The sequence below is a fragment of the Caretta caretta genome, chromosome 2 (assembly GCF_965140235.1).
Source record: "Caretta caretta isolate rCarCar2 chromosome 2, rCarCar1.hap1, whole genome shotgun sequence".
NCBI lineage: Eukaryota > Metazoa > Chordata > Testudines > Cheloniidae > Caretta > Caretta caretta.
Genome location: NC_134207.1, coordinates 267489854 through 267503141, shown reverse-complemented (window position 1 = coordinate 267503141; position 13288 = coordinate 267489854). Strand labels below are relative to the sequence as shown.

Below are 13288 nucleotides of genomic sequence, written 5' to 3'. Positions count from 1 at the left end.
CAACCGTGGTAAAATCAGGCAATTCTGACTTTAGAATGCATCCAGAATGAACAGAGATGGCAGGAGTACAATGTATGGGGTGGGAAGAAAGACTTTGTGGCTTTTTGGTATTGCACTTTCATTTGTTCCTCTATCTGATTAGTAGGGAGCTTCAAATATAGCCCACTTTACACTTATTCCAGCTCTTGAATAATTATGAGAAAAATGATTGAACCAGGTTTGGTTAGGTCTGGAGACTGGGGGACGGCAGCCAAAAATATTGAATTAGGCAACATTTATCCCTCTGAGACCTCTACAGATGGGCTGTATATGAAGGAATAATGTTAATGAAGAGTGAGCACCTATCCTTTGGGTTTGATGTCTGAATGCTCAGGATTTTGAGGGTAAAATAGACTGTTTGAAGTAAACTTAAGAAAAATTACTGGTTTGGAGTGGTGTAGGAAGGGGAGTTTTACTGCTTATTAACAAAGAGGGTATAATAGGGAATTGCCAGAAGGTGCCATTATTTTAAACATTAGGCATGTTCAGTGACCAGTGCTTCTCTGTTTCCTTGAAACATGCTGGCTACAGAGTACAATATTTGCCTAAGCTTCCTTTAAAATATCTTGCAGGCTTTCAATATTCCGTTTCCAAGCATTGTTAATTTCTAAGGAGTAATTCAGAGGTACCAAAGTATGACCTGAAGTCTAAATGCAGCTCACTGCTTCTTTTTCCTTGTAACTGCAAAATGAGCACAAAGCGGATCATCTTTTTGATTATTTTTTTTTTAACTGGTGCTAACGATCACCAACAATCAACTTCTATTCCCAAAATTTCAGTACTGGGCTCGAGTAAGAAACACTTATGTCTATGTATCTTCAACACACTTACCTAAGGAAAAAAACAACAACCCCCAAAGTCATAAACATGAAACTGAATCTATCCATAATGAATCAAGTTCCAAACAGAACATAAGTAGTGAAAATAAATTAGATTTGTCTAAAAAAATCTTCAATTTTAGGTCTTCAGTGGCTATAGGCAGTGAAGTGTGTTTTGGGTGTGGGGGTGTGTGTGCGGGGGGAAGAATGGTAGAACACTGCTTATATCTCACTTTCCTTGCCCCTTTTGGTGGCTTCTCCTCTTTCACCTCCAATCATTAAGGCTAAGATTTTGTCATTTTTAGTAAAAATCATGGACAGGTCACGGACAACAAACAAAAATTCATGGAGCCCATGACCTGTCTGTGACTTTTACTGAAATTAACTGTACAAGTCTCCTGGCAGAAATGCACAGCCACAGGGTAGGAGTACATGGCCATGGGGTGGGGGCACACGGCCCTAGAGGCGGCCCCCACCACAAGCCACAGGGCTATGTGCAGAGCATATCCCTGGCTCCAGCCCTTGCTTCAGCTGAAGCTGAAGAAGTCACAGAGGTCCAGTAAAATCACAGAATCCGTGACTGCCGTGACCTCCGTGACTAAATCGTAGCCTTACCGATCATCATTAGGCTTCAGATTTTTCAACCATTGAGACAAATGAGAGCAATTGACGCTATTAGGCCCTGACCCTGCAAACTGCTTTAGGTGCAGCATCGGAGTCTTCACATGTAGAACAATTTATATAATTAGGGTTTCAACACTATTATGTCAGGCTGTCTTTCAGCAGACTGCCATGTGGTCCTATATCTGGTCATTCAGGTGACTTTCTTTATAATTCTAGACTAGATATTTAAACTTAACAATGAAATAATTTCAATAGAAACTCTTACAGCCACTAGAGATGTCTTGGATGGAGTGGCAACTGAGGTCACACAGAGTTAAAATAAAATTTGTTATGCTGGCACAGTTTCTCCACCATAATCCATGTTCCTCCAGAGTTTCCATTCTAACAGGGTTAATAAAGTTCTCTCTAAACTGTATATTTTGAGTTTGAGGATTAATTTGAAAATCTTATTGTAGTTTTTGAGGTGCTTGAATTAACAATAGCTGAGCCCCTAAATAATAGTGACCATAAAGTAGTGAAATTTACATGTCACTGACTAGGGAGAAGAAAGATAAGTTTAAAAAGGGAGACTTCAATAAAATAAGGAATCTAGCCAAAAAGGCCATGGAGTCAAAAGTAAAGAAAACAAATGCCTTAGATTTGGCACGGATGTTTGCTATATAAGGAAACAATACTCTGAGAATACATGCATGCCTCTGAACAAAAAGGAAGCAAAAAAGCAAGAAGTAAACCAGTATGGGTAAATTACAATGTTCAAGAGGTTATTCAAACTCAGCCAAAATCTTTCAGAATTTGGAAATCTAATTGTAGTGAAACTAATAAAAAGGAGCATAAATTAGCAGGCAATGCTGAAGACAGAAATTAGGAGGTCTAAGGTGAAATTTGAAGAGCAAATAGCTAAGGTATAAAAACAAGAAATTTTTAAAATTGATCACCAGAAAGCCTGGAAAAAAATTGAGTGTGCGGGATCACCAGGAATTAAAGGGAGCAAATACTGAAGATAAACAAATTTCACAGAAATCATATAGTTAGCTTCTCAGCATCATTCTTGATGGCAGAGAAGATGAAGGAGATATCTACTCTCTTTCGGTAATATAGATGAGGTATTATCAAAGATTGCTGCCAGAAGAGTTGATGCTGGAACAAATTGTTAAATTAAAAGCTGTAAAAATCGCCAGGCACAGTTCGCACATCCAAGTGTTCTGAAGGAACTTAGTTACTGAGTTGCTAACAAAAAACACTAAAAACGGCTACTGTACTGGATAATTATGGCAGGTAATGTTTAACTTATCTTTAAAGCATCGAAGCTACTAAGTATAAACTTGGAACTCCACTATTTCTAGTCTCACGTTTTAGAGAGAACTTCACTTTAAGCAACAAAACATGACAAGATGTGTATTGTGCTAGGGTATTACTGTACATTTCCTGATTTAAGCAGAATGCTGCAGCCTTCCAAGAAATAGCAATATATCAGTTGTATTTTCATTATAAAATAGCCTTATGCCAACACTATTAGTGATTAAAAAAAAAAAGAATCACTCTAAGTGTTTTTTTCTGATTATTGTATCAAGAAGACTAGTTCCCAATTAAAAATGATTTAAGATTTTACATTAATTTTGTACTTAACTTTGCCTAGAAGCAAATGTGCTTCTCTTAAGGTTTCTCTGGAAAACAAAGCTTTTGACCTTCTTAAATCTCTCTTCTTCTGCCCCTTTTTCTTTTTATAAACAAGCACGACAAATATCATCCCAGAGAGGAAACTTTTCAGAATTATAAATGCCTGAAAATAGAAGCTAGTAATGGAAGTCTTTCCTCAGCTTTGCTAGAAAATACAGTAAAAACGAATATTGAAATAGTTTTTATCCATTTAAGTTAATAGATAATTATAAACACTAAATATTTTCCCAGAATGAAAGGCTAAGAACAACAGTTAGGAATTTAATCAGATATGACTCATGTTATAATAATCTTTATAACCCATTATGCTAGTAGAGGAAGTTTGTCATGAGCCTCTTTTAAACCAATAAAATGTAATATAGTTTACTTTTGTACCAGTAGAATTTCAGTCAAATAAAATTGTTGTGGTCCCTTCCCAAAATAAATTTAAAAGCTTCTGATGACCGCATGTGGAAAACTTGCTTCTTCTTTGTCACAGAGTCCACTTCAAAAAGCAGGTGTTCTTTGGCTGTCTCATGACTTTTTTTTTTTTTTTTAAAAAGACTTTTAGACTGTCAGTTTCTAAATGATGGCTGTTCCGATTTTCTTGGTAGACTAATTTTTTCTTCTTAATTTACTTGTATTGCACCTAATTAATACTCTTATTGAACTAACTTAGTCACCTAACTGTTTGTTTATCTGTTTAACTAAGTGTGTGGTCCCATGCAAAGGATACATGTCTGTGAGACAAACTTGAATTTTACTTGCAGTTCTGCTTCTATGTTGACTTACTGAGTCGCCTTGGACAAGCTGCTTCCCCATGGTAAAATGAGGATATTTGACTAGCTTGGTAATATGCCTTTGAGATCTATGAATGGAAAGCTTTTGTTATGCTCAGTGTTTATGGCTTTAATTTTCATGTTTGCTCTAGGGTTTGTCAAATCTCCAAGTCCTCACTGTTCCTGATCAAATGTATACAATGAAAAGACCTTTTAAAGGCACTGTTTCTGTGAGTAAACCAATCTCCTACAACCCTTTCACACATACACCTGCCTTCCAGGATGTTGATCTTTCTACTGTGATCCCAGTCCGTTGCCTTTATATAAACTGAATATTGGCAACCCCAGTTAAAAAAAAATAATCATGAGATTGGCAGCAAAATTAATACATTAAAAACATTGATTTTGGTTTGTCTTGATTTTTGAACTCACACTGCCCACCCCAAGTGTATTTGTGACAATTAGTGTTTCCATTGCTCCCAAACGTATTAAGGTAACTTTTGATCTCCATTGGAGGAGCTCTCACCCCCACATTTGCCTGTCTTCCTCAGTTGTCTATTAGTTCTGACCCCTCTCCCAACCTCCAGCATCAGTTCTGCCTTCCCTCCCAGCCTCACCCTCTGCTCCTCTTGCAGTTCCTGGGGCTCTTCATCCCTGTCCCAGGGTTGTTGGGGTGTTGTTTTTTTGAGGGGGAGATGGCAGTACAGAGGCCTGCAGCAGGATCCCCTTCTTCTTCCCCTTCCAAGCTGGAGGTGGGAGCAGCTCCAGGGACTCCTCGCCTCTCTCACTCACCATTCCCAGCTCCAGTGTTGCAGGAAGGGAGAGGGGAGGAACAGAAGAGCTGCCCTGTTATCTATTGGAGGGAAGGAGGGTGCAGCCTGAGCTGTTGGGCTCTAACTGTTCTCCGTTTCCCTCCTGTGAGACTTGTCAGCTCCTGGAGGGTGGGGAGCTCTACTAGCTTCTTGCAGCGGCTCCGGCTCAGTATGGCTTCTCTTCCTCCAGAGGCGGGGCAGTGGGGAAAGCAGCCATATAAGGGGGTTTCCTCAAGATAGAAGTGAAATATGTGAGAGGGCTGGAGCTTTTTAGAATGATTGAGACTCCAGCCAAAGTCACCAGTGTTGCAAAGAAATTGGGAGAGTTGGCAACAATGAAACTGAAAATAGTGCACGACTCTGAGTTGCCCAGGTGGCAAGTCCCAGAGAGTATTCCTAGGTAGTTGCTGAACCTGGATGTTTGGTTTGTTGGCTGGATAAAAAGTCAGTTGATGATTGAGGTTGGGCTTGTGTTTGAAGCACAGAGAGAAATGTGTGGTACTCTAACACCAATATCCTGCTCTTATGTCTGCTTATAAATAGAGAAGGAAGAAAAACTGTCAGGGTCTCTGTAGCACAAAGCTAGCTGCTTTGCTTGTATACAATCATGAAGTGCTTAAAGTGTGTATGGGGGGCTATAAAGATGTGGGAGCAACAACAGCTTGGGTAAGACAGTGCTTAAAGTACATTCCCTTAGAGAGACAGTTCTGTTTCTAGAGTAGCAGCGGTGTTAGTCTGTATCCGCAAAAAGAACAGGAGTACTTGGGGCACCTTAGCGACTAACAAATTTCTTTGAGCATAAGGACAGGTTTCAGAGTAGCAGCCGTGTTAGTCTGTATTCGCAAAAAGGAGTACTTGTTGCAGCTTAGAGACTAACCAATTTCTTTGAGCATAGCTGTAGCTCACGAAAGCTTATGCTCAGATAAATTGGTTAGTCTCTAAGGTGCCACAAGTACTCCTTTTCTTTTTGAGCATAAGCTTTCTTTGGACCCCTTGCCATCTCTACCTTAAAGCACTGGAATCATGCTAATCCCTTTTTGCTGCTCTGCTTGCATTCAGGGCATGGAACAAAGGTGAAGCCCCAGGGCCTGGTTGACTTCCTTGCAGAGGTGAGGAATTAGGTTGGCTGTGTAGCCCCTCCACTGGGGAAACCAGCAAGTGTTAGTGATACCACGGGAGGGCAGTCAGCGCCCCCTGTTCCCCGTCCAGCTTTATATCTCCTCGGCTGTACCTACTTGGCGGGATGGGGGGAAATAATACTTGCGATTGGTACAGCGAGCTGTCCATTTCTCCTTCATTATGTGGTTGAAGGAGATGTCTACTCTGATTGGATAGAATTCCCCCAGTGAGGGAGAGTATATGGGGTGGCGGAGATAGTAGCAGAAGAACCAATCAGAACAGAGTGGAGGTGCCCCCCCTTCCCCCCGTGAGACTGGAGTTGTTGACGGCGACAGCCCGGTGCAGGCGTAGATACAATGAAAAGAGGAAGACGGGGTCTCCGAGTGCGCGTGCGTAGAGTGGAAAGCGTGGGGACGGCGCCATGAGTGGAGACGATGGGGTTGGTGTGCGCATGTGCTGGGCCGGCGGGGGAGGGGAGCGGCCTGCCTGCGTGGGGCGGAGGGCGGTGGATATGCGCGTGCGCGCGGTGGTGGGCCTGACTGGGCGCCCTGACAGAGGCGGCGCCCTGGGCGCTGTATTGTCCGGGCTCGGCCGTGGGGAGGCGGCTGTGGAGGGAAAGAGGAGCCCGCCAGAACCTGCTGCTCCTATGGAGAGCCCGGGCCCCCCGTGAGGCGTCGCTCTCGGTCCCGTTCGGTCCCCGCATGGCGGCGGCCATGGCCCCAGCGCTCCCCGAGCCGCGCTCCGAGGTGCCCCCGGGCAAGGAGGCAGCGGCGCGGGGCCGCCAGGCAGCGCTGTGGGGACGGGCGCGCAGCCTGTGCCGGAGGCTGCGGGCGCTGCAGGCTCAGCAGGTGGAGCGGCACGTTCGGCAGCAGCTGGCCGGGCTGGTGCGGTACATGGGGCGGGCGGCTCCCGCCGGCCTCCCTCGCGTCCTGGGGCCTGACCTGCGGCAGCTGGCGGCCAGCGCCACCGCCAGGCTCCGGGCCGCCCAGGGGGCTTGTGACTCGGACGCCACCGACAGTAGCAGCAGTGGCGGCTCTAGCTGCGGTTCCGGGGGGGAGACTGATAGCGAAAGCCCGGAGGAGGAGCGACCCGTACCGGCCCCTGCAACGTGAGTAACGGGGGCTGCTTTGTGGCGGGTGGGGGCAGTTACCGGACCGGGGCTGAGAGCTACGAAGTTACCCGCCCTTCTCGCAACTTGGGGCCTGAGGGAAGTGGCGGGGTCATCCCGGCGCGTGGGCTTCTCTCCCGTAGCTGTGGCGAGAGTTTTCCTGAGGTGGATTTAAAGTGCTGTGAGTCACTTGGCGCTTCTCTGCCGTGCGCGCTGCAAAAGCCTTCCTGGTGGGAAGGAGATGCTGTGACAACCACAGCGACGTGAAAGCCGCCGCCGCCTGAACTGCTCACAGCAAAGCCTAACTCCGCATCTCCTCCTGCGAGACGGGAATCTGCGTCGCCAACTTCTCCACGGCTTCCCGCCCCACCCGCTATCAGTCAGACTTATAACCTTGAGGTTACCGGCTCCGCCTTTAAACTCTATCACCAGATGTGCGCATTCATACAACTCACCGCTTCCTTACTGATCCTGCTCTCAGAACGCTGATTCTGGCCACGTTCTCTCACATGAGTGAATAAATAAATGCTTTGTCATAACCAGCGTTTCCCTTAAGTACCTTATCCATAGTTTCAGATTTAAGTTTTCAAACAAACCAACCCACTTCATGCTTATTTTTGTAGAATTGCTTCAGTATTATAATGGTTTTGGCTGGGTTTTCTGAGTAACTAGCATATATAATTTAGTCATCCAATTTATTTAATTTTCCATTTTCAGGTAAAATAAAACATTGGGCAAAAAGAACACAAAATATGAATTTTCAGTAATAGAAGAGTGTGGCTTTGTAATAAATGCACTGAGCTAGAGGGAGATCTTGGTTCAGTTACTGGTTCTGCCATAGATTTCTTGTGAGAGCTTTGGTGTCACTATTTGCCTCATTTTACCTAATTTAAATGCAGATACTTTCCTATCTCATAAGGTTGTTGTGACATTCTTGAATACTATCCTGATAAGTGTTCTATCAAAATCTAGATAGATAGATTCTTCTTGAAGCAAGGGACAGTACAGTAACCAACATCTTAAGACCATCACATAGGGCTTTTGAATAATTTTTTTAGGCCAAAACAATCTCTTCAGATTGTAAATTTATGTGTTATCAGTAATCTGAGAATTAGAATTTCTGGTTTGTGGTGTTTATATTGTAATGTATAGATGACTTTACAGAGGAGAACTGATTTGTTTAAAATATCATTGAATTATTTTCCATAGTGCTAGTAGAATGTGTGTCTCTTCACAGGTTTCAGAGTAGCAGCCGTGTTTGTCTGTATCCGGAAAAAGAAAAGGAGGACTTGTGGCACCTTAGAGACTAACAAATTTATTAGAGCATAAGCTGTCATGAGCTACAGCTCACTTCACGATGATCACACGGTATGCATCCAATGAAGTGAGCTGTAGCTCACGAAAGCTTATGCTCTAATAAATTTGTTAGTCTCTAAAGTGCCACAAGTACTCCTTTTTCTTTTTGTCTCTTCACAGACATTCAGGGCGAGGAGTTCCCTGCCTAAAGAAGCGTACTAGTTGGAAAAGATCAAAAACAGGCCATGATTTGTGGGGTGAAAAGTACAAAAGGGAGAGAAACAAAGAGAACCTTCCTGTTTAAAATAAATAAAATTGCCCCTTTCTGAAACTCACTGTTCCTTTTGAGCATAGAGATCTTGAAAGACCACTATCCTTGTCAACAAACAACTTTCAGCATAGTGAAATTGGGATTTTTTGGACTTATGTTACAAATTAAAACCACCAAGTTTTTCATACTGTTAATTTAGTAATCAATTGGCTTTAATAGAGGTCATATGTGTGCTTTGAAAGTATTGCATATTTATTACAAGCTATTATTTTTGCTTTCTAGGGAGGAAGTGACTAACAGGCTGGACAGTTGCTTAGTTTGGCATGTAGAACCAAAGATGCAAACAACAGTTGTAGGATGTATTTAGAACACTCAGCAAAGTTTCAATATTATGTAATCTATCCTGTGAAGAAGTGACTCTGAAAAAAGTGTCATGGTGGATAATCAACTAAACATGAGTTCCCAGCTCACTGCTGTAGCCAAAAGGGCTAATACAGTCCTTGAGTGCATAAACAGGAATTTCGAGTAGGAATAGAAGGGTTATCTTTCTTCGGTGTCCACAATTCAAGAAGGTTTCAGAGGAACAGCCGTGTTAGTCTGTATTCACAAAAAGAAAAGGAGTACTTGTGGCACCTTAGAGACTAACCAATTTATTTGAGCATGAGCTTTCTTCGGTGTCCACAATTCAAGAAGGGTGGTGATAAATGGGAGAGGGTTCAGAGCAGAGCCGTGAGAATGATTAAAGGATTAGAAAATCTGCCTTACAGTGACAGACTCAAGGAGCTCAGTTTTTTTAGCTTAACAAAAAGAAGGTGAAGGGGTGACTTGATTACATTCTGTAAGTACCTCCATGGGGAACGAATATTTAATAACGGTCTCTTCAATCTACCAGAGAAAGATATAATCCCCAATCTGTGGCTGGAACTTGAAGCCAGACAAATTCAGATTGGAAATAAGGCAGAAATTTTTGAGAGAGTAAGTAACCATTGTTTCAGTTTACCAAGGTGTGTGGTAGATTCTATAACTGGATATTTTCCTGGAAGTTATTTTAGGAATATTCTAGGAATTATTTTGGGAGCATTGTGTGGCCTGTGTTATATAGGAGGTCAGAGTAGATCGGGGTAGGCAAACTATGGCCTGGGAGCCCCATTCAGCCCTCCAGATGTTTTAATCTGGCTGTTGAGCTCCCGCCGGGTAGCACAGTTGGGGGCTTGCCCCACTCCGCACAGCTCCCAGAAGCAGTGGCATGTCCCCCCTCCGGCTCCTACCCAGAGGGGCAGCCACAGGGTTCCGCACACTGTCCCCCGCACACTGCCCCTGCAGCTCCCATTGGCTGGGAACCGTGACCAATGGGAGCTGCAGGGGCGGCACCTGCAGACAGGGCAGCACGCAGAGCCGCCTGGCCTTGCCTCCATGTAGGAGCCAGAGCGGGGGGACATGCTGCTGCTGCTTCTGGGAGTCACTTGAGGTAGGCGCTGCCCAGAGCCTGCACCCCGACCCCCTGCCACAACCCTGATCCCCCTCCAAACCCCTCAATCCTAGCCCACAGCACCCTCCTGCACCCTCAAGCCTTTATCCCCATCCCCACCCCAGAGCCCACACCCAACCACCCCTTCCCGTACCCTGAATTCCTCATTTCTGGCCGCACCCCCATCCAGATCCTGCACCCCAACCACGAATTTCGTGAGCATTTATGGCCTCCCATACAATTTCAGTACCCAGATGTGGCCGTGGGGCGAAAAAGTTTGCCCACCCCTGGACTAGATGATCACAGTGGTCCCTTCTGATTTTGGAATCTGTGAATCTATGATAATGATATTGATCATTTACTGATCAGAGCACAAAACTTGGAGACAGGTAATCTTGGTTCTGTTCCTATCACTGACACAGTTGGACTATAGCAGAGTAACTTAAATATATGTGTCAGTTTCCCCTGTCAGTTAGGGCTTACTGATGTTCAAGTGTGTCTTAGGGCTGTAATTAACCTTTAAGTACTTTGAGATGGTTGGAAAAGAGGGCTCTTTTTAACTGCAGATTTTTATGATGCACATAATCCTACAGATTAGGCTGCATCATCAGTTTCTTGAATGATCCTCTTCCTTATGTTTATTTTCCAGTTATCTAGTGAGGTGAGTATTCTATTTCCCCCTGTGGTAATTTATTAGCTAGAAGTGGATGGAAGGGAATCATTGTCGAGAGGCAGCATCCTTCTAGAAAGCGGTCTCCACCCTCCATCCACCACATAGAGGATGCTAAAATTCTTACTAGGGTGCTGCACCTCTGTCCTGCTCAGCAGTTTAATCTTCTTTATAAGCCTCTGATTAGTAGGTGTCTGATAACATCACTGTCCTGGTTCTGCCTAGCACAGGGGTGGGCAAACTACGGCCCGCTGGCTGGATCCAGCCCTCAAGCTCCCGCTGGGGAGCGGGAGCTGGGGCTTGCCCTGCTCCAGTGCTCCAGCCGGGGAGCAGGGTTAGGGGACTCACCACACAGCTCCTGGAATCCATGGTGTGGCCCCGCTCCAGCTGGGGCACAGGGTTGGGGGAAGCACTGTGTGGCCTCCAGAAGCCTCGGCATGGCCCCATTCTGGCACTCCAGCCAGAGCGCAGGGTCGGGGGCTGCTCCACGCAGCTCCTGGAATCTGTCCCGCATCTCCACTCCTGTACACCCCCGCTCCGGCCTGTACATGCTCCAACGGATGGTGCAGTATGTAGAGCCGCCTGGCTGCACTTCCACATAGGAGCCGGAGAAGGGACATGCTGCTGCTTCCAGGAGCCGCTTGAGGTAAGCGCCATTGGGAGCCTGCACCCCTGAGCCTCTCCCCACCCCCTGCCCCAGCCCTGATCCCCCTCCCACCCTCTGAACCCCTCGATCCCAGCCCGCAGCACCCTCCTGCTCCCCAAACCTTTCATCCCCAGCCCCACCCCAGAGCCCGCACTCCCAGCCAGAGCCTGCCCTGATCCCCCCCGCCCTCCAAACCCCTCGGTCCCAGCCCAGAGCACCCTCCTACACCCAAAACTCCTCATCCCCAGCCGCACCACAGAGCCCACCCCACCGCAACCCGGACCCCTCACACTTCCCCATCCCAGCCCGGAGCCCCCTCCCGCACACTGAACTCCTCATTTCTGGTCGCACCCCAGAGCCAGCACCCCCAACCAGAGCCCAACCCCAATTTTGTGAGCATTCATGGCCCGCCATACAATTTCTATTCCCAGATGTGGCCCTCGGTCCAAAAAGTTTGCCCATCCCTGACCTAGCAGAACTCCTTGGCTGTTGTGAGGAGGGGGGAATCTTTGATATTCCGTCCTTTCTATCCTATGTCCATGACTCTTTCAGTGAACATCTCCAATTGTCTCAGTTGATCCTCTGAGGTTTCACAAGTATCAGCAAAGTGAAATTGACGTGATTGTTTGTCAGTTTCCCTGCACTCCTCAGAACTGCCTAGCAGCAGTGATAAATAAGTTATAATGGCAAGCATTAGAAAGCTATTCATGTGAGTTAAGAGGACCCAAATAAAGAAGGCTGGAAGAGGCAGAGCAATAGATGGAGAGATTCATCTGCTAGGAGGTTAAGGAAGGGGCTGAATAGAGCACTCTTGCCGAAGAAGTCAGGCCTTCTGGGGGCCGGGAGGCTTTTCCCTCCTAGTGGGTAGGGGATCTTCAAAACTGATGACTTAATAACCAGAAGTAGATATAAAAGAACTCCTGAGCAAAGGCCCAGGATCAGAACCTTGTTGGAAATTCCAGGGTTCTTCCCACCAGCTTTTTGGTTGGCAGAGGTGGTGCTGCGCTGCTTACCTTCCCTGGAGAGGTGGGGCTTATGTTTCATATCAGCCTCTGCGTAGTCGGTGTCTGCAAAGCTTCTAATCTCTGGGGATTTGCTGTATTTGAAGTGGTATTCCATGTTAGTTTTGTTTCCCTCTTGATGCATGTAGTGCATCTCCTTTTGAACCTAATTTTGTATTGCGTTTTTTTGTGTGCTGAAAAACTTTAGGAGACTATGGTGTGGAGGTAGTACATGCTCTAACGTTGCCTTTGTAGTAAAATTATTTTAAAATATTTTTGTTGAAAGAAACAAACACTTAACTAATCCTTGAAACTGTCAACAAATATGGACAAGGGTGATCCAGTGGATATAGTGTACTGGAACATTCAGAAAGGTCACTTATCAAAGGCTCTTTAGCAAAGTAAGAAGTCATGAGATAAAAGGGAAGGTCCTCTCATGGATTAGTAACTGGTTAAAAGACAGGAAACAAAGGGTTGGAATAAATGGTCATTTGTCACAGTGGAAAGAGGTGCTGGGACCAGTGCTGTTCAACAAACTCATAAATGATCTGGAAAAGGGGGTAAACAGTGCAGTGGTAAAGTTTGCAGATGATACAAAATTACTCAAGGTAGTTAAGTCCAAACTAACTGAAGAGTTACAAAGGGCTCTCACAAAACTGGGGGACCAGGTAACAAAATGGCAGATTAAATTCATTGTTGATAAATGCAAAGTAATGCACACTGGGAAAATAATCCAACCTATACATACAAAATGATCAGGACTAAATTAGCTGTTATCACTCAAGGAAAAGATCTTGGATTCATCAAGGATCGTTCTCTGAAAACATCTGCTCAGAGTGCAGTGACCATCAAAAAAGTGAACAATGTTAGGAACCACTAGGAAAGGAATAGATAGCACAGAAAATAAAATGCCACTATAGAAATCCATGGTCCTCCCATACCTTGAATACTGCATGCAGTTGGTTTGCCCCATCTCAAAAA

The 13288-nt window shown here is 45.2% G+C and overlaps 1 protein-coding gene across 8 annotated transcripts in view; it reads left to right on the top strand.

The window, feature by feature from the left end:
* The window catches only part of LOC125631098 (KAT8 regulatory NSL complex subunit 1), a 139930-nt gene that overhangs the window by 3202 nt on the left and 123440 nt on the right, over positions 1 to 13288 (top strand). The window contains exon 1 of one of the 8 annotated variants that reach the window (XM_048837286.2): positions 6154 to 6286. The exons of 3 other annotated variants lie outside the window; for them this stretch is intronic. In XM_048837286.2, the coding sequence (XP_048693243.1) occupies positions 6282 to 6286 (5 nt within the window). In that variant the 5' untranslated portion in view covers positions 6154 to 6281. Of the gene's footprint in view, positions 1 to 6153; positions 6287 to 6372; positions 6956 to 13288 lie in introns of those variants that run through there. 4 more of the 8 variants (XM_048837284.2, XM_075126091.1, XM_048837283.2 and 1 more) reach the window with 4 other exon arrangements.